The 25,906-nt window shown below is 41.6% G+C and overlaps 1 protein-coding gene across 2 annotated transcripts in view; it reads right to left on the minus strand.

Annotated features, from left to right (window-relative positions):
- Zfp407 (zinc finger protein 407) overlaps positions 1-25,906 on the minus strand; it is a 381,839-nt gene that overhangs the window by 90,812 nt on the left and 265,121 nt on the right. The window contains exons 8-9 of one of the 2 annotated variants that reach the window (XM_011247079.2): positions 17,294-17,472; positions 5,852-9,642 (exon numbers count right to left, since the gene is read on the minus strand). In XM_011247079.2, the coding sequence (XP_011245381.1) occupies positions 9,608-9,642; positions 17,294-17,472 (214 nt within the window). In that variant the 3' untranslated portion in view covers positions 5,852-9,607. Of the gene's footprint in view, positions 1-5,851; positions 9,643-17,293; positions 17,473-25,906 lie in introns of those variants that run through there. The other variant, NM_001033341.2, reaches the window with a different exon arrangement.

The following is a 25,906-nucleotide window of genomic DNA, read 5'->3' on the forward strand; positions in this document are numbered from 1 at the left end:
AAGAGAGAATGATTTCTTTATGGATTGGAGGCCACCAGAAACAGGCAGGTAGATTTGTGAGTGACAGCCACACTGAGGACCAGAGTCTCTGGCAAACGGAACTTCAGGCATATAAGCATTCATTGTGTACCCACATGAATAAATGTGAATAAGAGCCAGCCACCCTGAAGAACAGAGTCCTAGCAAACTGAGCTGGGGGCCAAAAGCAGCAGCCTTTTATAACAGCTGAAAACGAGCTGCAGGCCAAAACACATCAGCCTTTTGTAACATGGACGTTTCTAAAAGTGGCTAACACCAAAACTTTTCTTTTAAGCTTCAGATTAGACAACGTAAGAATTCTTTTTCTATGATCAAAGCCAGGGAAGTCTTGTCTTTTCATTTCAAAGACAAGCTTGATTCAAATCACAATAGATCTTCCTATTTATGATCCCTGATCCCAATGTGTGCTAAGTACAGAGCTAATTCCTAGCCATCCTTCCATTCACTGTCACCAATATTTCACTGAAATCTTTGGAAGAGTTAAAAAAAACAAACAACAAACAAACCCTGCTAGTCCACCCCATGCCACACAAAGTGCCTACAGACAGCTGCAGGGGTCTGAAATCTCTGGTCAAGAAGTACAATATGAGGCTCTGGAGCACAGGGGGTGTTTCAGTAACTTGTATGCATTTGAGTACACTTGTTCTTAATTTCTCTTCCTACTCATAATACCATCTAATCTCCCAACTTATAGACTCCACATAAGAACAAAAACTAAAAGCTTGTGCTTCATGAATGCAAGCATCCAAGAGCAAACATACTCAAGGATCCTACTGCCTACAGAAAGGCGAGCAAGGGTCAGAGAGGCAGTGCCAGGCATATGCTACCCCGATTGCAGACACGCTCCATCAGTAGGCAAGAAGGTGGGCACTGAGATCAGTAATGGAGCCCGAGTAGATACAGGGCGGGCTGTGCTAGCAGGCTTTGTGAAAAGCAGCAGAGGAGACTGCTCGGAAAGAAGTCAGACACTACGTGAGGGTCAGTGCCATGAGGTCAGGCAGGGCTCCCACCCTCCTGACCCAGGTCTCAGGGTACACACGCAGCTCTCTAGTTCTTTCATTTCCTTCTCTGTGATCAGGCCATCCTAGGCTGACACTGAGCTGGGAGGAGGGACCACTGCATCAGTGTACCGAACGACGCCGAGTGGGTATCACATATGTGGCTCATACATTCCAGTTAAAAACAAAACAATGAAAGCAAGCTGGGCAGTGTCCTCACGACAGTGGGACTGCCATAGGAACTGAGCTGGAGGAAGCTCAGGAAGATGAGTGAGCCAGGGAAGCACTCTTCACTGAGTGAGCTTAGAGCACGCACTGCACTAGGATAAACCGCTCTCTTAAGCTGCAGAGCTCATTGTTCGTTCCAGTGTCTTTAGGGAAAGTTAAGCATTCTTACAAGGAAGGCGAAGGTGCCTGCGAGTGGCATGGATCCTCCAGCATCACTCCCCGGTTAGCAACTCCTGCTGGCTTCCTGTTTAAGTAGCACAAAATTGTCAACACGTGTTCAAAACCCACGAGCCTCTTTGGCCTCATCTGCAGGCTTCCTCTGGCTTGCCAAGGCTGTTCTTGCACAGTATACTAAGGGCCCCTACTGGGGTCCAGACATTTTCAGGACCTAGCCTGGAAAGCTCTTTCATTCCCTGGGCCCCAGCAAAGCTCCAGTCTTAAAGCAGACATCCTGGCCGCTACTGAAAGCTGTCTCTGTGGCTCTTGTGCTATTTGTCTCTCTTGCTACAAGCTCCGTAAGGACCATGATCATGTATATGTTCCTTACATGTGAACCCTGCATGCAACTAGTGAACTCATGTATTTATTCCACTGTTCAGAATCTCAGGCAAAGCCCACTGAAGGGCAGTGGGAGCTGCAGCAGGGATCGCTGCACGCAGGGAGGCTGATTCACATGACGTGACTGTTTAGTTTTCTATCCACTTCACATACACAGTAGTGAAAGCTGACAGCAGTCAGGTAAGTCACACGATCTGGATGGTTTTCATCACCATGAGGTTTCTACTGTGGCATGTGCACAACACCGTGGATCTAACCAGAGAAAGGAAGCCCAACTCCCTTCCTTCTACTCTGTAAAGCTTTAAGGTAGTTTAAAGAGCATTTGTTGCATTTGGTTACAAAAAGCAGCAGAATGTAGAAAACATAGGAAAGCTTGCATTTCTTTGGGGTATTGCTTTTTCTCAGCAGCACAGACAGTAAAACAGACACACAGACCTGGGGTTGTAGAAGGGAACATTTAAAGACTTTTTAAAGAAGTTCTTAAGTTATTTATTACTCATGACCAAGCAAAATAAGGAAGGAAGGAGAAGGAAGGAAGGAAGGAAGGAAGGAAGGAGGAGGAGAAGGAGAAGGAGAAGGAGAAGGAGAAGGAGAAGGAAGGAGAAGAAGGAGAAGGAGAAGGAGAAGGAGAAGGAGGAGAAGGAAGGAAGGAAGAAGGAAGGAGAAGGAAAGAAAGAAAAAGCAAGAAAGCAGCTATTTATCATCTAACTGTGTTTAGGACGATCATCATTAACAATTTGGTAGGTATCATTTGTGTATTTATACTCAAGCACATTTATATACCAATTTTCTTTTTTGCATCTTAAAAGATGTATGATCACAGTAGTCAAAATAATCTGCAAATTGCCTTTTGCATACAGCTACGTGCTATGGTTTTAGCAACACATCTACATCTAATTCTCTTTTAAATAGCTGTGTATTTGTCCATGGTATGAGTTAGCATTATTAAAATAATCCCTCCTGATGGATATACATTTTGTCCCAGTGCCTCTTAAAATGACTCATAATATAATGATCTTAGATAGTATTGCATTCATTTTGTGAGAGTGATGCTTAAACTGCTGAGCCAAGTGGCATCCATGGTTCAAATACTGAAACTGAAGTCAAGGCACAGTACCAGGTATACATGTATCAGAAATGTCACATGGAAACCTATACGTGTATAAAGATCAACTAATAAAAAAACCCAGATTTCATTTATTTAAAAAAAATTATTATAAATTCCTATTCACCGACTCCCTTATAACGATGAGAGGGAGGGTATGGGAACACTACTACTCTATGGGATGCTTCATCCTACTGACACGTTGTCTCTCCTCAGTCTCCTGCATCTCAAGAGGTCATCTCATCACTGTGAAGTTGTCTTTATCATCTTGAAACTATGGGAGAGCTTAAAATAAAAATGAGATTCATGAAGTATTAAAAAATTCATTTTATTAACTAGTTAAAGTCTACTTTTCTACATTACATATTAATTATTAAGTGTGTATAGTTGGATCTGAAAACACAACTGATTCTTTAAGAAGTTGTATGTTGGTAAGGGAACTACTGACACAAGAACATCATATATGACAGTCCTACTTTATTATGCTTTGTTTATAAGAAAATTGTGGTATCCAGCAGCATTGTTATGTTTCCATTTTAAATGCAATTGAAACATCCCACCCTGTCGGGAAACCTATCAGCAGGACGTAAACAGCTGAAAACAGCATCAGAATTTCCTAAAGGAGGCAGGGTTCACTAGGCCCCTTCTCCACAACTTATAAGCAGTAAGGGCAGCTGAGAGTCACTGCAGAAACAACTCCTAGACAAGCCTAGCCGCCTGGAAGAAGCAGACACCAGCCTAGCCGCCTGGAAGCAGCAGACACCAGCCTAGCCGCCTGGAAGCAGCAACAACTAGAACAGAGGTTCTCAATCTGTGGGCAATGACCCCCAAGACCCTTTCATGGGGGTTGCCCAAGACCGTTGGAAAACACAAATATTTATATTAGTATTCATTAATTTAAAAATTCATTTTATTAATTATTTAAAGTCTACTTTACAAATTTACAGTTATGAAATAGCAATGAAAATAGTTTTATGGTTGGGGGTCACCACAATATGAAGAACTGTTTTAAAGGGTTGCAGAATTAGGAAGGCTGAGAACCACTGCTCTAGCGGGAACAAGGAACAGCTGCTCTACTTGCGAGAGGCTCAGACCAGCAGAAGCACCTGGAAAAGACAGGGCAGCCTGTGCGCTGTGTGGTGAGCTTTCGTGAGCTGCCACCCATGCTGGGGTGGGCTTTGGTGATGCAATTGTATTTGAGTCACTTCTGTTGCCATAGGCAACCCCGCACGTACACACCTGTTACGTGACCACAATAGAGGTTCCTGGTTCACCAAGCCTGACTTTGGAGGTGTGACTTTGTGCTGTGTTCTGTTGTGGGCTTTCTATCTGAGGAAAGGAGAGTGTGTGTTGTATCGCTCCACGAAAAGCCTGTCACACAACAAATAACTAAAGATTTAGCTAAAGCAAAAGAGATATGCTGTCTCATATTTCAATGAGGACATCTCAATGTATTTACTCCCTTGAGTCCAGTTTTGGAAGAAAAAGTAAAGCAAAGGAAGTGGAAGAGGGAAGCGTAGGCAATGCTTTAGGTTTGGTGCTGAGATGAAGGAGCCTTTATGCAAACAACTGAGCTGAGAAGTGATCAAAATGTACATTTAGACTCTGAGAAGCCTTCAGGGTGGAAACACTTCTGTGCGGGGCAGACACCACGCCTGCATGAACACTGTGCCTTGGAGCATGCTTATCCTGCAATGTCACCTCCATTTCTAAGGGTTATATTCTCTTCCTGAGCCTTTAGAACCCAGCCAAGGACAAACAAGAGTTGGAATGGGTAGGCTGACTGCTCCTTCTCTTTGTTTGCTGCAAACACAATCAAGGCCATTGTGAAAGGTTCACTTTCTAGAGGTCATTTAGACCATAACTGTAGACCCCAGCCACTGTCCTGATGGTCGTCCTTTTTAGGAAATTGGACCCAGTGGGAAGGTTTGCTCCTTTAGCTTAGTGTATGGGTCAGCACTTTCCTTCCCTTGCAGTTTTTAATTCCTGTAAGTGGCGATTATTTAAGATACATTTGGAGAAGGTACAATCTACATTCGTCCAATAAAACCTAAGTATCAAAAAGAACTGAAAACTTCAGCATGGTTACTAAGGATAAATAGGCCAGCATTTCCCATTTGAAAGGGAGTAGCAAAGAGGCGCATGAATAAGTGGGGGGGGGGGCAGAACTAAAAGGGCATACTATGTGTCAGACAGACAGAGCAGTTTCATTACGAAAGGTTAATATCATAGCCAGAGTTGGGCATGGGTGGAAAGACCTCTCTAATGAATAGTATCCGGAAATCCACTCGAAGGGTACTAGACATAGGAAATCTAAGTTTAGATTTTTAACTAGCACATGATTAAAATAACAGATTGGAACAGCAGTGCAACACACAAACACAGACACATATGCATGCACACTTCACAGAGTAGCCTATTTGACCCAAGAGCTACACCTGCTCAAAACCCTGTCAGGAAAATCCATAGCAACTGTGTGGATATGACAGGTTCTAAGCCATGAGAGAAAGCAAGGACTGGTGGAAAATTACTGAGATGGACAGTAAACAAAGCAGTGACTTCAAAGGACAACATACCCACAGAGCATGCCTGCCAAAGCCCTCAGTGTGTCTGTTATGTAGGTAATGATGAGACTGTCCCACATCCATCATGCCATGCCAGACCTTTATTAAAGACACCACTGTTTTCCTGGTGAAGAGTTCAAGACAGGTAAACACTAGTGATTGATTCCAAAGAAGTTGGGTAATACTGAGAACCTGGCCTTTCGTTTCACCTATTAACTTCCTAGTTTTAACAAGAGGGGGTATCAAGAGACTCAACTTGAGGGTTTTTTGTTTGTTTTAATTGTTTGTGTGTATGTATGTGTGTGTGTGTGTGTGTGTATATATATATATATATATATATATATATATATATATATATTTAAACTTTCATGCTTAGAGTTTCACACCTAAGACCAAATTTAGTACCTCAGGCCCTCTTTTAAGGTTAACTCACAGTTTTGAGAAGCTGAATTCCCCTGTGAGAGGCCTGTGACTGATAGCATAGGAGGCATGGTGATCTTTACGCCAGCATCACTGTATTTAATAAGGCAGTAGCACAGTTGTGGTCATGCTGACACTGAAGGCTGGCTGCAGACTGAACGACTCGTCTTCAGGTAGTCAGCTCCTTTGCGAAGATTGAGCTAATTACAAATGCCTGCATCACTCAGTTGTCACACACGATTTGGTCATTTATTGAGAACAATCTGCAGTTAGTTCAAGATCACAGAAACCCTTCCCTTGTGTTCTTTCCACACAGATAACACTGCTAGTGTCTCTGAGAAACATGTTCGGCTTTGTCCTTACACATCTTATAAGCAATTGGACATCTATTTGTATAGTTGCTCTATTAATGCCTATGTCTGCCAAGGCAACACACCCCCTTACTTGCTCCCACTGGCGCCGGGTGTGGTATGGAAGGGGATGCTATAGATAGGGTTCATGCGAGTTTTTCTTTTTCTTACATGCATAGCATTTCACCAATATCCACAAATTTCATGGGAATCTCATTTATTAAATCAATACAACAGCTGATACAAAATATCAGCAAGACTTAATTTCTAGTGACTAAAAATATTTACAACATAGCAAAGGAAAAATAAATTAAATTCCATGAACTTAGATGTTTTCAAAACCTTGCTTCCACTGAAGCTTAACAATTAGTTTTTCTTCTCTATAGAGATGGCAACAAGGTCTATGACTAATAATTTGGACATAATAGAGGTTTAGATTAAAATATCTTTGAAGCTGTAGTGTATCAATGTGAGGGTCTCTTTATGTTCTCACTCATGGGGGAAACCCTACACCACCAAGATCATTGCATCTCAACTAGATATCTGTCGTGTCAGGGTTTCAGTAAAAACTCACATTATGTACAAGGCCCTGCAGTGGTTGCTCAGCCCATAGAAGAGAGTATGCCTTCAGGGTGAGGCCACAGTGGTTGCTCAGTACACCATACATTCAGTCAGGGCGAGGTCACTAGAGGAGCAGTGCAGCTGTCAGTAGGCAAGGGCTGCGGGGTGGGTAGAGTGGTTCTCTCTGTTCTCTATCACTGACACTGATGCTGGTCCTGAGCATGCAGACACGCAGTCTAAGTAAATATAAATACTCAGACAAAATGCCTGTGAATTACCATGCTGCAACTTAGTCCTCCTTAGAGAAAAGCATCCATCTTCACCTGTACTAAGATGATAAGCGATGGTTCCTACCGTGAGTGAAATGACTCTGCCTGTCTATCATCAAACAGGAGCTGCTGGCATCTTAATGCCTAGACGATGAACACACCCAACTTGATCCTGACACAAACAACAAACCACTCGGTCCTAGACCTGAAATGCTTTTGTCAAGGAAGGAAAGATATTACCAATTTGATATCTTCAAACTGACCAGTGAGCATCTAACATATTTTATTGGAGACAGAAATTGAGGTGAAAATATATTAAGTACTAAAAAGAATCCCATATAAAATAATATTGCTTTGTGGGCTTAGTTCTAGCTCATGGCCAAAGACTTATAAGCTAAAAGCACTTATCACAAACACATTTCTTTATTTTTTCATTATATACCAGGGGGTAAAGGCCAGAGATATGGAAGAAGATTACACAGTAGGAAAGCATTAAAACAAAACAGAGCCCTGAACTGGGTTTTATCATAGCTCTATCCTTTAGGTTAGCACCTTGCACTCCACACACCCGTTCCTGACCTGGAGTTTCTCCTGCCTGCTTCAGATTTCCAGGCTGTCTGCTTGTCCCACTCTTCTGACACTGATAAATGTGCTGGTCAGCTCCCCTTCATACATGTAATATTAATCAACTACGTGAATACTTCCGTTATACAAATAGGAGCTATGTCACCATTACTGAAGTAAACTGAAGAACTCCTGCTCACCTTTGAATAACAAGAACACTTAAAAGTTCAAATAATTTAATAATAAAATGTGCACAAGAAATACAACATTTGGTACCTATATTATTTGGTCTTTGATTTAAACGTGATGTTTTCCTGTTCTAAATTGCAAGGGAAATCTAACAAATAAAAATCAACAGTTTATCCACCAAGCACAGCAAGGTGTCATAGTTCAGTGCTGACTGGATGCTTAATGTCAAATATTCAGAAAGTATTTGGTTCGCTTAACTATTGGATCAGCAGAAATGGTTGTTGAGTTTGGCAGCTTTCTAAACAACAAAAGTTCAGGTGAAACCAAAAGCCATTAAACAGAACACAGACACATCAGGAGAACTAAATGTCTCCATGGTAAGATATGAACAATCTTAGCAGCAGATTACTTATTACAAAGTCATGTTTCTCAAAAGAATAAGGAAAACGATTAGAATAAAAGTGACTAAAACATGAGTATGTGAGCTATTTTAGTAGTCCAGGCTATCTATGTTAACATAAAGTACAATACAGAACATGGACCTTTGTCGATCAAGAGGGGCACCTATTGGCATAATTAAAAAGAACATAGAACAGAGTAATTTTTGATCATTTTATTTCTAAAATGCTTAGAGAATTTAATAGAAAGCTATGCCCTATTTTAAGTATGTTACAAATATTAACTCATTTAATCCTTTCAAGACACACAGTATTAACAGAGACTGATGGCTGCTTAAGCCCACGGAAGACATGGACCCGAATGTGTCCCCAGCCAGCATACAGAAGGAAAGTGGCCCTGCCAGTCACTCTAGCAGAGTGAGTCTAGGCAAGGGCTGTAAAGCAAACCCTGCAGCTGTGCCCCAGGAGCATTGTCTTCCAGGGGAACAAACTCACTGCTACATTCCATGCACTGATTGAACTAATCTATGCTCCTTGCAAAGGAATCCTGTCTTTTCCTTTACAAACAGGAAGTCACTTATGCTAGGTTTTTATTTTAAGCATGCACTAAAATTATGAGTCTTTAGCAGAAAGAATGAGTCCCTGCCAATCACTCTGACATGCTACTCAACAAATGGCACTAATAGCGGTGACAAGAGCGAGCACGTCTGAGCAGAGCTTTTAAAGAAGACTCTAGACCAGCCATCAAAAATACTGTTTTATCGAGTTAGGGCCTACGCTACATTCTGCAGCACTGGAAGCTATTAGGTGATTCAAGTGACTACTTTACAGTGACGGGTTTTCTTCTATTAAAAGAATGTATCTAAGTGTTTTTAATCTTTCTTAGAAAAAAAGGGAAAACAATAAGAAAGTAAGAGTATTTCAAGAAGCGCAAATATTCTCCTTTTTCTCAATAAAAATTTTGAAATTCTAAATGACTCTTACATCCAGATGTTCACTAACATATGCCATGAAATACCTTTGGGTCAATTTCCCTTTAGAGGCTCATGACAATTTTCCTACTGATTCCTCTGTTTTCACACTGTCCCTTCCAAGTATGTTCTCTAAGTAATCCCTCAGTCCTGAGAGCCATGGGCATAGAAAAGCTAGTTTCCAGCCTGTGCAACTGTGTAGCCTGTGGAGTGACTCACATTTACTGAGTCTCCTGAAGGAAGGAAAGTCAGTCAATGCCATGACATGGATGCATGTTGAAGACACCTTGTGACATGAAAACTCCAGTCATGGGAGGTGACAATAGTATGATCCACCTGCATGTAGGCAGAGCAGTCCCTGGTCATCTCTTTCTCCGATGCTTGATTTTAGTATCACACGTCCTTTAGTGCAGCCATGACAGAGGTGACTATATGACAGACATAGAAAGACAGAGAAGAGATATTCATAGCGCATTCAGACATAGGTACTGAAACACAGATACCTACCACATGCTTACATGCGCAGCAGGCTATGACATACATATATGACAGACCATAGAAAGACAGAGAAGGGATATTCATAGCACATTCAGACATAGGTACTGAAACACAGATACCTACCACAATGCTTACATGCGCAGCAGGCTATGACATACATCAGGCAATGATAACAATGAAATTGCCTAACACCACAGTTCTCGGAAGGCCTCTCTATAGTGACATGTGACTATATTGTGAATGTAAATTATGAACTAGGTGAATATACTCTTAAACGTTAAAACTCACCAGAGAAGAATATCAAAAGGGAAAAAACTCAATTTTTTCTTAAAGATATAAAAATTAAAGAACACAAATTTCACTGTGTACTCTATTCTCAACACAAATATACAGTCTCACTTTATTTTTCTGTAAGGTTTTGTCTTGAACTGCACTGTACGTTCCCCTCTGTAAGAAAAGGGACGTGCAGTGACAAATCAGACAACTCTTGATGGATTTAAATCAGATAACAGAACAATGGAGAAGTGAAGGAAACAAAGCTGAAAACATGTATATAATCAACTATGGCATTTTGAGAATAAAATTAAAAATTCATAAATACTTAATTTTAGAAACTGCTATGCTAATATCAAGAAAATGGCCCAAAGAAGTAAAACTATCCTACTTGGAACAGAAGTACAGAAGAAATTCATTGAGGACGGCAATGTTTTCAATGAATAAGATACTGCTTTTTAGACACAAGAACACAACCCACATTACGCATGTTACACAAAACGTGACTAAGAATGATGCTGAGGACTGGATGCACCGTGCAGCAGTTCAAGAGGGCAACAGTTTCAGTCCATGGCCGCATCCCCATTGCTGTGAGCCTACGGAGCACCACGTGCACATGGCATTAGAGCTTCTGGCTTCGTGGCTGCTGGCAACCAGAGTTAGACAACAAGGCCATGGAGAAGGCCCACGTCCCCTGAGGACAGCCTAAGGGATAGAATTTCTCTCCAAAACTCATCTCCTACTTGCTCCCTGTTTTGCAGTCATCAGTGGACAGGCCTACGATGAAACTGCCGGCAGTTAGGCCCAGTCAGCTCTCTCGGATTGCAGTCGTCGCCTGGGAACAAACTATTAATACATACGTGTTTGAGGGTACTTTATATTCAGGTACAGCCCTTAGTCTTCAGTCCAGGTAAATTAAAAGCATGAGACAAACTGAAAATGATGACTTCATTGCATTTCATTTCTGCTTGGTGTGTATCCGCCCAGTGAGTCATGATGCTACGTCTGTTTGAACTCTTACTGGTCAGTTGGTGAGAACTCTTCTGTGCTTCCTGAGTTTTAAGGGAGGCACTTGCCCTGCTGCTGTTTAGCATACACCTAAGCAAACATTAAATGTTCTGGATACAGGCACTTTACAAGACAGAGCTGTGTATTATTTTCTGCCTTTTTATATAGTTTTCTTTAATTTTTAAGTACTGTCCTTTGAAGTAGAAAGCATTGTTTTGGTTTCTGAAGTTTAACTTGTCCTTTTTTTCTTTCTTTTACCATTTCTGCTTTTAGTGTCATAGTCACAAAAGTCCCTGCTGAATCTAAAGTCAGATGGACCTAGGTGCACAATCACAGGGAAGCCGTGGGTCAGATGCTCACAAGAATGTCCTGGTGTGTCTGATGAGGCTGTCTAGACGCAGAAACATACAAAGGCAATAGACACAACTGGGACAGACAGGCCATCTCAAAACCAAAGTCGCCAACTTCAGAACCTGGGCAGGAAACAAGCAAAATGAGCCTCAGGCACAACACAGTGCCAGAAAGCAATCTCCAGAGATATCCACTCATCAAAAAGGAAATAGCATTTTACAGTGGAGGAACCTGTAGAACATGTCTCATTCTGCTAGTCAGAGCACCATCAAACGTACCCTTTACAGCCTCAACTAAATCTTATATAAACATTAGGCTAACTCAAGGCAAGGGAAATTCTACACAATGACGGGTCTATAGCTCTGTAAGTATCAAAATCATAAAAGAGGAGAAGTGGTCATGGGCCCGGAAAACTAAGACATGACAACAGTAACAAATGCTGGCCCATGGATAGAGTCTAGTGAAAAGAGAAAATAAAGGATAGGACTGAAGAAATAGTAAACGCCGCAAAATAAGAGGGCATAGCCAGTAGCACCGTAGGGGTGTTGATGTCACTCGGGTCTGTCGCTCCATGATGAGATCATGGTGACATTTAGGGGTATTAAGTGACTACTACTATCCTGTACTTTTGTGTGACTTTGTAATTATTCTACAAAACCTCAAAGAAAAGTTGTGCAATGATAATTTTAATCATTGCAAATAAAAATGAATGAAACTAATGTTATATTTTATAATACAATGTTATCTCTTCATATACATTAAAATAATAATCAATACAATATATTAAAAATAGTTATATTTTAATAAATTTCAAAGATAATTATACAGTGTGTCTAAATTTCATAATTTGAAACATCTATGGTGTTTTCCTTCATTAAACAGGTTCAATTCAAGCAAGAACCGGGTATGCAAAGCTAGTGATGGGACTTATCAACACCTACAATAAAGAGTTCTTATATGCGATAGCATGTACATTTTAAAAATATGATTATATTGAATACACAGTTGGTAATAGGTCTATAAAAAGTAAGAGCCGTATCAATGACTGGATCAGATCATACTGCCCTCACTCGAACTGTCCACAGTCAATTTTCCCTTAAACAACAACTCTCTTACCCTCCTCTTTTCAAAACAGTCTCAGCTTTCAGAATCCTGTTCTCAAATGCCATGCATGCTGGTCCTGATTAGACTACACTATCACCGTGGGAAGGTAGAGAAGACACAACAAAGGACATTTTACTGTGCTCTGAATTACACAGGCTTTGAAGGCAAATGAGAATTCAGCCTATATTTTGGGTGAAAATATGTAAACAGCACTTCAAAATCTTCTTTAACACCCTGTAGCCAGCAATGAGCCTTTGTGATGAACATCTATTCAAAAGTATTTAACTAAACAAGTTTCTATGATTTTCAGGTACCACCCGTCAATCCTATCAGGAGTTAATGATAGAAAACATATTGATAAAGGTCTATTTCAATTGTGTATTCTGTACTACTATGAAGCTGAGAAAGGAAATATCAGACTGGTTGAGGGAGTGGTCGAAGCCACATACCTTGACACAGTCCACAGCAACACTAGTTCATTTGATTTTATCTTCCTATTTCCTCTGTATGATATAGGGACATTGAAAAACCACCATGAAAATATTCACCATAGTGGATTTAAAGCTATTGTGCATTTTTACTTCCTAATACACACATTCAGATAATATGAAATCTGAAATTCCACCTCCTTTTAAGGTTTACATGGTAAAACTTTGATTAACTGATTTTTTAAAAAACTCTTTTACACGCAGGATTAGACTATTATGTTGGAACATTCAAGAAGACAGTTATAAATTTGATTCAGTCTGATTCTAGTTATGTGTCCTTAGGCAACTTAACTACTGGTAGATCCATTTTTAAAGTTATTGAGTGGAACTTGTGACCATCAGAGACTTGATTTTGAAGACTGAACATTCTGGTGGGAAGCCTGGCACTATTATTCCTGTTCCTCTTTCTTTCTTTGTAATTAAAATGCATGCTCCATAGCTCGAAAAGCAGAAACTGCAGCACTGCCACTGGCCACGAAACAGGAAGCCATCAGGATTCAGTATCGGCTGAGGCTTCAGTCAGCAAACTCTGCCTCTTCTGGTACTGCGAAGGACGTGAGGGTGTGCCAGACAGACAGAGGCAAACGTTTCTCTAACCATGATCCACAGTGCTGAGTACAAACAAGAGGTACTCCTATGCACTGCTGATAGAGTAAAGACTGTCTGCTCTTAAGCACGCGAAGCGCTGAAGTAGGTAAAGATGTGTCACTGCAGGGTCTTGAAGAAAGAAGAATATTATCTAATAGAAGACGTGTTGAGGAATGCACAAGTCTGCTTCCCTGATGAGTAAATCACATTCTCACAGACAAACACTCAGGAATGGGGTTTCATGGAGTGTCAATCATAGCACTAAAACGCAGGCTGATAAAAAGGGTCTTTCTGATACTTTTCACTCCTCAACTCAAAGAAAGAAGTACAGTTTATTTAAACTTAGGAACTTGAACAGGCAGGAAAATAAGAAAGAGAGTAAAGAGGAAGGCCAGCTACCAAAACACCAAAGTTGCCATGCCAGGATGGTCCCAGAGGACTGACTATAGCAGAAGATGCCAGGACATACACATGGGCTTGGGAGGAACAAAGACTTTTAGCAGCATTTAAATAAATGAACTGGGGTCAGTGACTGGGTAAGATTCCCACCCCTAAACTGTTAATTATTTTAGGAAGTCTTTTGTTAGAGTGAAGAACTAGGAGACTAGAAAACAAGGAATCCGCCTGAAGGTTAAAAAGAAGAAAGGAGAGGCTGAAAATTATAGACCTGTAAGTCTAGCATCTATATTAGGAAATAAATTTGAGCTGATACTCATGGATGAGCTTAATGATACATGTGGAGCAGTGCGATTTAATAGCAGTGAGTCAGCACGGACTTACCAAAGGCAGGCATGTCAGACGATTCCTCCCTTTTTATGGTGAAGCAATAATTGCTTTTTGTAAAGGAAAACCAATGAAAAACTATCAGGTATTTCAGAGTTTTGGGCTTTTTCATAAAATAAACTATTGTATAGGATGTCATGACATGTACCAGGTATCAAACTGACAGTGGGTATGAAAGGACCCAGTGGAAACAGAGGGCCAGAGCCCTGGAGAAGGACCGCAGGCCAGAGCATCCAGACCTGACTGCATACCAGGAACAATGATGTGTGAATGTGGAGCTCGCAAAGACAAAGGCAAGTGGGCTGGCGAAGAATATCAAATTTAATCTAAGTATAAATCTGAGTAAAAAAGTGAATTAAGTATAGCTTAAATGGTACTGAATTAGTTATAATTAGAAAGGGAGACAAAAGGACACAGGGTTTTGATAACAGTCAAACTTCCCCACTCCTATATTTAACTGCTATGAAAGAAAGTGGAATAAAATACATCATAAAGAATACAAAGCCTAACTTAGGAGGGAACATGAAAATCTAGATTTATAACCACAACATGGTAAATGCACATCATATTACCCCACACAGACAATAAGTTACAGTACTGTTTGAGTGATATATTACATTATTTCTTAGTATGTAGAACAAATGAGAAATTAATTTAAATACGAAGAAATATAACATATATAACAAACTAAAATACTTTAAAAATACCACATCATAGCTCACTGCTTAATCTTTCCTGAAGGAGCGCACTGCTCTATCACTGCCTTCAAGAGTCTCAGCTTCTCAGAGAGAGATGTGCAATACAGGAGGGAGGCTGGCCACCTTCTCCTAGGGCTTTGGTGAGAATCTGCTTGTGAGCAAGAGTGCTGCCTCAGCAGCACGAGGGCTCAGCATGGCAAACGCATGCAATTCCACACTTTTGCCACTAGAAGTCTTTCTTCTCTGGCCAATCCATGGACTTAAAGCTTCCGGTCTCTGCAGTGAATTTCTTTTACACCATCTTTCTTTGGGCTGGGTTTACAGAATGGTAAGATGTAACTACTGAAGAGAAAAGAGCCGTGAATAATTTGGAGTGGTTGCTGTGTGCCAGCACAGGCACATCAGCAGTCTGCCTCAGGCTGCACTGGATGTGCACCGGGCTCACCCCTGAGGAATAGCGACAGCACAAGTGCAAACACTCCACCGGATGCAGGTGGTCCAGCTTTGTTTTTACCTAGAGTGAATGTATCAACAGTTACATTAAATACGAATACTAAGTAAAAGACAGGGTTTTATGTAGAAGATTGCCACTGAACACACAATCATGTGTTGCATGTAGGTTAGCTGTTGGGGCAGGGCTACATGAATTGTGGCAAGAGGTATGGCTAAAGACAGAAAAGGAACATTTCACTATTGTAAGGAAATACATAGATGCATTTCATGATATGTGTGTGTGTGTGTGTGTGTGTGTGTGTGTGTGTATGTATGTATGTAAAACATCTGAAAATCTAAATGTATCTAGTGATAAATTTTTAAATATGAAAAAGCCAAAATCATCAGACTGAAGTACCCGATGAAAACACACGGACCGATAACCATAGGAGAGGTACAACAAAGTTTCCAAGAACAACTGACAGAAACGCTATTAAAAATAAAACAAAACAAAAGACAGAGCAGTGGCTGGTAAGAGACTCAGATGGTAACAGCTCTTGTCATGCAAGCCCAACAATCTGAGTTAGATTCTTCAAGCCCACAGTAGATAAGAACCAACTCCTGGAAGTTGTCCTCTGACTTCCATGCATGTGCTACAGTGTTCTGTGACACGTGTGTGCACTCTTCCCAACAGCAACACACACACACACACATGCCTGAGGAGGAAACTCTTCTGGTGGTGTGCTACAGTTTCTTGCTGCTCCCCTGGACTCAGGCTGCTTGGACGCACATGCTGAGGCAAGGCACGTGGAGGACACGTGATGTTTGGAGAGTATAAATAGTACTCCATGGAGTGACAGAGACAGAGATTGGCTTGCTGGCACTATTATCCTAGCTTAATTTATCTACCAAGTTCTCTGATGTGGCTATCACATGAGCAAAACCACATACCTGAAAATGGCCCTTGGTTTACACACACAGCCTGTCTTCACCAGCTGTGCTTCACCAGTTCCTATCCACACAGCATCCTGAGCTAATAGTTCCATGCATGTCTCACCCAATGGCTCCCTCACAGACATACACTAAGAAATCCCGGGTCTGGTAAAGCAGAGGTGAGTAGCCATTTCCTTCAGGAGGCCAGGATCCACTGGCTGTACATACCACGGTGCTGGCAGGACCATATCACAGGACACTCTTTTGACTCTGGGGAGCATACCTTCTCAAACAGAACACATGACCTCAGCCCTGTGTTTCCTTGTTGTTCAGAGATTCTATGCCCAGGCACACTTTTCAATTATATAGAAAGCTAGATGACAAGAATCATTTTGCTTTACCCAGAGTCTCTGCTATATATCACACATTACATCATATCTCACGTCATTCCAAGAGGTAGCCATACCCGCACAGGCTCATCTCATGGAACATTAAAGGCGCCTGAGTCTCCTCCTCAGTCCCATGCTTCCAACCTCCATGTTATTATGAGAAAACAGTGATATAAAGAATATAGCATAACATTTTAAATAATAAAGATAAGCTCCCCCAATTAATAAAAACAAAACCTCAAAGATTCCAACATCAGTATCTGACTATGCTTTAAATGTTTGCTATTAACATTGACGCTCCACAATAATTTTGTTAGATTTGCATATGTGATTAAAAAACAGGTGAAAGGGCCTCTTTAAATGCAGAATGGGGAAGGAGCAAGATGAACCCCCAAACGGGGCCGGAAACAGACTCCATCAACACTGGATCCCATGGGAGGAAGTCACAGAACTCTAGGAAGAGCACCCTGAGCACTGTGGAGAACGCAGTGAGACCTGTTAGAGCGTGAATGCTTTCCAGTTTCCATTCCTTACCAGCATGCAAGTACGCGAGGTCAGGGTTCTCAATGTCGGGGTGCTGCTCTTTCAGGTGGTTTCGGAACTCCACGGGGACATTCGTCCCATAGTCGCATTTTGGGCAGTTGTACATCTTGACACCTTCATGTTTGCCGGTGTGTAAAATGTGTTTGCGGATATTCTCAGCACAATTTGACCTATCAAGCAAGAAAGGAAATGGAATTAAGTCTAATCAGCATCACTACATCCCAAATGCTGATCCAGTGCCCCTGGCACAGTCGTTTCTACATGCTAAGTAGTATTCCATTTACTGACTTCAGATGGTTAACAAGTAAGAAATCCACCTTACGATGATGTTCGTTCCATAACTAAGGTGCTCGGTCCTAAGGTGGTCGTTTGCCTCAGCAATTCACAAAATGCCACCCTGTATGTTTAATATCGAATTGTTCTCGTATTGCTTGAGCATAGTGAAGACGTTTGCTTATGCATCCGGCCACATCAGCGAATGAACGCCACTGAGCTCAGAGCGCCAAGGACGCAAAGCCTTCTCTTCTTAGGTTCTGCCAGGAAAAGCTGTTTCCCTCCACTTGGGTGCTGAGACAGCCTCAGGAAAGGAAGGGAGCTACAAACAGCCCGGGATTGGCTCCATATTAGGGCAATGTGTTGATACCAGAAGGTCCCTGTGATGGTGGAATTTCAGAGGGAGACTGGACACTAGTCAAGGGCCCACTAACCAAGGAAAACAGGATTGAGTCAGACACACATCAGGACCCCTGGAAGACACTGCCGAGAATGCAACCCCACGACCATTCTTAGGCTTCTGAGAACTGGAGGCTGAGAAACGGTACTTAGTAGAGACATAGTATGCCACACGACAGAAGGGCAGAATTCACTTTGATGTCAAATGTTCAATTACATCATGATGCTTGCTTTTCACAGAAAGTATTAGTCAGGAAGGTGAGGACGGTTATAGCCTGGAGGTTTATATTACGCTTATATTATCACTCACAGGCAAAGGGAGCAAGCAAGGCTGGGCACTGAGACTACATGTGTGCCTTTTCATGCACTCCTAAGAGAGGCTGGATCAGGACCTGCGTGTCACGGGGCAGTGAAGGAAAATAACATGAAGAACAGGATTTCAGAGACAGGGAAAGGGTGTCTTCTCCCACTGACAGAATAATAAACGTGGGGAAAAAAAAGTTGTTCTATGCCAGGACTAAAATACTAGAAAGAAAAACATCAAACGGTTAAAACAGCTAATACTGCAATGTCTGACTCTTTCTATTTTCTAAAAATATTTCAAATTTTATATACAAAAAAAAACCCAACACCGAACAGAAATTTCCTAGCTAACTAGAGAATGATTTGGGCTAGGGCGTGGCCAAAGAGTTGTTAAGTAAGTGTTTGAGCTTAGACAGAATATGCATAAGCTAGATGACATACACACATACACTTCACTTCTCTTATATCATGCTGATTACCAAATCTGTTTTGCCCTATTGCTAATCAACACTGAAAGAGAGGAAAGCACCCATGTGTACCACACTGCCACTGGCCTAGCGAACGGGACACAGTCACCCGAGTCCCTGAGGGACGCTTAAATGGTGTGATTTCCCAGGCTCGCATGCTAAAGGCTGCTTCCCAGCTGACTGGCATTCTGGAAGGTGCTGGACACTTTAGGCCTGCTCAGAGGAACTGGGTCCCTTGTGGCATGCTCTAAGAGTGGCTCCACCTTGCTCTGTCCCCTTCCCATCCCCCGTCTTTGCTTCCTAATCTCCATGAGCTGAGCACCTGTGTGTGATGCATCATGTCTGTCCTGGTGTGTAATGGTCTGTGCCTCCTCAAGCAAGGTCCACAGCAATGCATCTGCTAACCTTGGAGAGTTGACTCTCCGAAACCGTGGGCTAAAATTTTTCTTCCTGCTAAATTGCTTCTTTCAATTATTTTGCATTCTATTCTTAATAGAATCTCTAAGTAACAGTCTAGTATGTGGTAATGGTTTCTGTTTGGAAAGCCCTTTTGTATTCAAGTACGCTAAAACAGTACTTATCACACGGCAAGCTTCCAGCACAGTATGTATACAGAAGCAAGGACTGCAGAGCCACTTAACTGTCCAGACACCCATGGGATCAGGCTAAAAGAAGCCTGACAACAGGTATATCACCTTCTGTGTTAGTAAAAATGAAGAAGAACATTTTCTGAATTGTGTAGATATCTGGTGAATTATTTCAAAGTATTTCTGTAGTCTTGTAGATCTCCAATTTATTTTCGACAGCAGCAAGATATCTGTTAAACTCATTTTTTATTGATGCTGGAAAAAACAAATGCACAGCTATCACTACATTTCTTTAGGAGGAAGGGAGGGAGGGAGAGAGGGAGAGAGGGAGAGAGGGAGGGAGGGAGGGAGGGAGGGAGGGAGGGAGAGAGAGAGAGAGAGAGAGAGAGAGAGAGAGAGAGAGAGAGAGAGAAAGTAAAGAGAAACACACAGAGACCAGAAGCCAAAGGAAGGCATGTGGGATACTAATGACTTCTGACTAACATAGATGGTGGTTGTTTTTAGCATAATGAAAGTCTGAAGATTATCGAGGTGATAGTTGCTGGTGAATCCACCAAATCCCACAAAGTTTTCCAGCTTCAGTGAATAGAGGGCATGTGTACTATCTCTGGGTTAAGATTTCAGGACAGGCATGTCCCTGTCACGAGGAAGACACATACTAACAGGGCTGAGGTTCCGGAGTGAAGACGCCACGACCCGCTATCTTCATGTGAGGGAGTAATGAGCTCTTCCTGAGTTTGTCATGCAGACGTCACTGCCTGATGTGCACATAAGGCTGACTGTCACACATGTGCTGCTCCTCGTCCCTGGAGACTGCTTGTCTACACCGCGCCACCATGGACACATGCATGCCAGATGCCCTCTGATCGCCCCTGCTAAGACCACAAAGCAAGCACCCCGCGGACAGAGGAGGCACAGACTGAGGGGGCATTTTGTCCTTGAGTAGTACTCCTCTGGCCTGGGCTGCCATCTCTGAATTCCTCTCCTTTGCCACAAGAATTTTTACGTGCCAAGAAGTTAAGAGTTAAAGTTAAGAGTTGAATCATTAGAACCTGAATTTAATCTGGACAGGACTGCAGGTGCCAAGCACACAGTTTCGCCAGGATCCTAGAGTGGTTCAAAGCCGTCTGTCTATGGGTTCACGTTTGGACTCAGGCTCTTCTGAGTTGGCACAGAGGAAGGAAGAATGGGCAAAGGTGCGTGGCACATGCACCCAGGACCTGGCCCATTGTAGGAACCAGCCATCACCTGAGACAAGCCATTAAACTTGAAGAGCTCATCACAATGATGGCGCCTGCCTTCTCTAAGCTGAAATGCTACAACTCCAGTTACAGTGAACTCCATGGTGGAAGCAGGAAGGGAAGGTTTCTCTACATGGCTGCTAAGGCTGAGGTAATCCCTGAGGAGCTGCCAGGACCAAAACCCCCAAAACACTTTTGTTAAGAACAATGTTATTTTAAGAGTTTTCTAAAACTGCTAGGCAGTGGTGGTAGACGCCTTTTGTCCCAACACTTCAGGCAGGGGGATCTCTGAGTTAGAGGCCAGAATGTTCTACAGAATGAGTTCCAGAATAGTCAAGGCTAAACAGAGAAATGCCTGTCTCAGGCAAAAAGATATTAAAAATTAATGCTTTGAAAACTCCATGCACACATACAATGCATTCTGAGCATACTCGCTCCCACTACCTCTGGGTGCACTACCTCAGTCAAACAGCTCCCCTCCTCTCCCAACTTTAGATTCTTTAAACATTTTAAAACATTAATTAACTGTGCATGAATGCCCCGTGCTTCAATCTCTCTCTCTCTCTCTCTCTCCCTCTCTCTCTCTCTCTCTCTCTCTCTCTCTCTCTCTCTCGCTGTATGTGCACGTGTGTGGTTGTAAGTCAGAGAAGGACTTCTCTCCCTCCACCATGTTCAACTTGTTCATCCAAGTAATCAAACTCAGGTTCTCAAATATGCAGCAAGCACTGTGACCTCCCTGGGCTTCACTGACCCCTACTGAGTCACTGAGTGTAACTTGTGGCTGCCCACATATGCATGAGTATGATACGCCCTTGAAGAAAATGTATTCTCCCTCCACTAGAAGCTATGGACTAAGGATGTGAGTTCGTTGTGGTGTCTACTGCTGTAAGAAAGCATTGTAACCCAAAGAGGTTTACTTCATGTTCACTTCTCCATCGCAGTCCATCATCAAAGCTAGTCAGAGCAGAGACCTGGAGGCACGAGTTCAGGTCATGGAGGGGTGCTGTCTACTGTACTGCTCCCTATGGCTTGCTCAGACCACTTCCTGATAAACCGCAGGACAATCTGTGCAGGTATGGCACCGCCCACAATGGATCGGACCCTCCTACATCAATCACTAATTGAGAAAAATACCCCACAGGCTGGCCTAAAGGCCAATCAATTGTGCTTCCCTTTTCTCAGATAGCACTAGCTTGTATCAGGTTGACAAACAAACAAATGAACAGAAGCCAGGACAATGAATCCTTGTCATTCTAAACCAAGCAGTACTATTAAACAGAACCTTCCCGATCTTGCTTATCCCCAGATGCCATGTTCATCTTAACACCACAATATAACACATGGTGTATCTTCAAAAGCTCTGTGGTCTTTAAAAATTAAAATACTTTAAATGTTCAGTCTCTGTAAGACATGCAAAGTCTCTCTCAAAGTTCAAACCCTCTGTAAAATGTCCAATATCTCTCTAAATGCTCAACATCTTTCTAAAATGTCCAGTCTTTTTAAAGTACCAAAGACTTTAAAAGGTCAGTTGTTCACCTGTGACCTCCTGTAAAATCAGAAACTCATGTTAAGTTCATTTTTAATTCAAGTAGGAAGAACTGGGACCCTGTCACAATCAAATCAGAGCAAACCAAAGCCTAACTCTAAATATCTCCATGTCCGAGTCTGGCTTTCACTTATGATCTTGTGGGCTCCAAGGGGTGTGGGAGCCAAACTCCACTGGTTCTGCTCTTCACGGCACACAGGGCACACACAGCACACACAGCATACACAGCACGTCTGCTCGGCACCACAGCTGCTGCTGCCCTTGGGTATCATCACTTGGTATTAACATCTTCACAGTCCTGGGGTTCTGCTGCAACTGGGCTGCAGCTTCACCAACTTCGTCTCCCTGTGTGTGCTCAGGGAGCTGCCAAAGGGTCCAAACCTCAATCCTGGGCCTTCTCCTCCATCTGATTCAGGAGCGGATGCTGGATGCTTCTTAGAGTAAAACGGGAGGGATTTTAAGTTTATAGCTCATGCCATGGAAAAAATTAAGTGAAACCATGTAAAATTTTGAAAATTATACTTATGAACTAACAACTAGTCTCAGAGAGGTGAAAAGGACTTCTGACAAATCAGAAACTTCACAATGAATTCCAGATAGCAAGCATCAAATACCTCAAAAATTGCAAAGGTACTTAAAAACTATTTAAATATAGGAACTAAATATTTAAGGAGTGAACCTAACTATATAACAATTCAGTATGAAATTGACCTAAATTGACCTAAATTACCCTAAAGAAAGTATTCAAATATGAGAAAAGTTTGGAGTGGAGATGGTACATTCATATATATGAAATATAAGGAAGCATAACCCATGTAGTGTTTGTGTATGTTAATTTGCATATATAAAAATTATTATTTTAAAATGACATATTCCTTGGGACTACTGCTTGTCCAAATTATGTTTATAAAATAAACACACACACACACACACACACACACACACACACACTCTTTACATGCAAAGAATCTGTGTTAGTCTATCTGGACCCTTGAGAATATGTTATCCCCCTCTCTCCTTCAGTGTGAGAGTCAGTACACTGTGAATCCCAAAGTGATGTTGTAAGCAGGTATTCCATCTCTGAGCACACATGTGCAGTGATGTCAGCTGCCGCTGCTGCATTCTCATTGGCTCTCTAGCACAATGTAAGTGTCACATACAGCCAGTCACTCTACTCTCCACACTGCGTTCCACAACATACTAGCAACAAAATACAACATCACTATATACAGTATCTGCTACTTGGAGAAATACTGAAAATACTGATTTAGAGGAAGAAAACATCTCTTCCTTTTATTCAGACATAAAGTGAAAGTTATGTATAACGAAGACTGGAATCATAAAGTCAAATATAGATTTCAGCACACAATTACTGCAAAATTATACAAATCAAAAAACATAAATATAAAAAATGTATTAGAAATAATATATAAAGCTTCTATAAAGGTAAATAAAGCCCCCCCCCCAGAAAGCTCTGTTCTCAAGAGGCCAGCAGATGCTAAGAAATATTATGAATACAAAAGTAGGGAGGTGAGGGGAGGGCTCCTTCTCCAGAAGGCCAGGGAAGCACTGCACACTGTATTCTACTCATTGAGACTCACAATGTATACTGCAGTAAAAGTTTCTGAAACTTTAACTTTTAAAATGTTTACTTAGAATGTTTATTTTTAATTATGTGTATATACAAGGCAGCAGGTATGTGTGAGACTGCAGGAGTCTCCATAGCCCAGAGAAGGGTGTTAGGTCCTCTGAAGCTGGAGTTACAGGTACCATGTCATACATATGGAGGCAGTAGGCCAATCGATTTAGATGATGGAAACTGGACTCTGTCCTCCGAAAGGGCAATATTTGCTCTTAACCACTGAGACATCTCTCCAGCCCCAAAGTGTTTATTTTTGTTAAGCAATTTGCTTCTGATTACAAAATATTACTTTATAGAACACTATTTTATAAGGCTGTCTTAAGGATTAACAAATACAAACTAAAAATGAAAGGATAATAAGAAAAACACTCATTTTTTCTATTATTATAGCTAGTCTTTCTATTACAAAAAATGCATCACAAATACCTGAATAATTATCACCAATTGTTTTACTGTATAAAAAAAGTGATTTTAATTGACTAAAACAGAGTCACTCCAACAGTTTTAAATGCCACTGACTACTCTTGATGTACCTGCAAAGTTTACTGGGTAAGTACACACACACACACATACACACACACACACACACACACACATACATTCTGACTGTTCAAACTTCTTTAACTCATTCATGAAAATAATGACTGTGTCATTAAGTCCTAATAATTATATTAAACTAAACAGTAAACCAGTATTTACCTAAATGTCGGGACAGTAGGTTTGCAGACTCTTAGCAATAGCTCCAAATGAATACAGAGTAATTCAAAGAAAATCTTCACAGCAACAGAAGACCATCCAGCTTTCAAGCCAGTGTTATCTAATTATAAATTCCCTGGGCAAGCCACTAGCCTAAGAAAGACCGCACAGTCCCAGCAGAGAAGGATCCATAGCCTCCAGTAGCTGCAGGCTTCCACTGAAGCTTTAAGGGTTGTCTCACAACCTGGGCAAGGCAGCCTGAGCGCTACACGGGCTCCTTTACCATTGATGTTCTCACTGAGGACCCACAAGGGAAGAACTAAACAGGTTTAGATCATTGAGCACCGGTGCTGCTTAATTTAAAGTTGGATAAAATCAGCAAGAATAAAGAAATTTGTGGAGTTTGGAGACACGCCTCAGAGTGTAAGAGCATTAGCTGCTCCTGCAGAGATACCAGCTCCACATGGCAACTTACAACTGCTCATAAATCCAGTTCTAGGGGACCTGGGGCCCTTTTCGGACCTCTGCAGGCACTGCATGAGCGAAGTACACAGTCATACATGCAGGCAAAGCACTCATGAAGTGAAAAGAGATACAAACATCTTAAAACCTTCAGGCTGCCATGTCCAGTAGGGAGCCTGTCATAGACGTTCAGGATACAGATGTCACCTGGGGAGCGGAACCAAGAACAGCAAGGGACAGAATAGAGAGCACAAAGGATGCTGTATGTGGAGAGTAAAGACACACTTTACAATGAATAGAACAGGGCTGTACATCAGGGGTGATCCCTCAACAGCAGGTTACATGGGGGGAGTGGCGGGGGGTCTTCCTCTTTCCCTTCCACCCCTCCTGCCCACTCCTCTTTATTTTATTTTTGTATTGATTAAGGTTTTTCTCCCTTATGTGTAAACACTCCCCTATGTGGTCCTGGCTGGCCTTGAACACTTAAGTTCAATGATTCTTTTACTTAGATTCTCAAGTACCTGTAAGCACAGGTGCAAGCCGTGTACATGAGTCTCCATGTCCTAATCACCCCCAAACTAAAGCTGTTCAGGCTTTAAAACTGAAAAAAAAAAAAAACTAATTGTAAAGATGAGAACAAAAAATATTTTTATGGTCTTGATTAGTGTTTTCCTGAAGAAAATTTAAAATCCACATGCTACCAAAATACCTAAGAAAAGCTCCCCCTGAGTTAAGTTGCCATGTAACTTATACAATAAATGACAGGAAGGAAAAATATATTACATATATAAAACATACATAATCAGGTAACTTAGAGATTATAAAAGGAGTACTTATGATTAATTTTTAAAATACAAAAATCTCCACCAGTATAAAAAAACCGAATAAACAGTACATATATGGAAAGAGTATGGTGACTAATGCCTCTAGAAACAAAGGAAATACAAACTACAAACTAATGGTACAGAAAGTCTAAAAGTAAGACTAG

Source organism: Mus musculus, chromosome 18 (assembly GCF_000001635.26).
Source record: "Mus musculus strain C57BL/6J chromosome 18, GRCm38.p6 C57BL/6J".
Taxonomy (NCBI): Eukaryota; Metazoa; Chordata; class Mammalia; order Rodentia; family Muridae; genus Mus; species Mus musculus.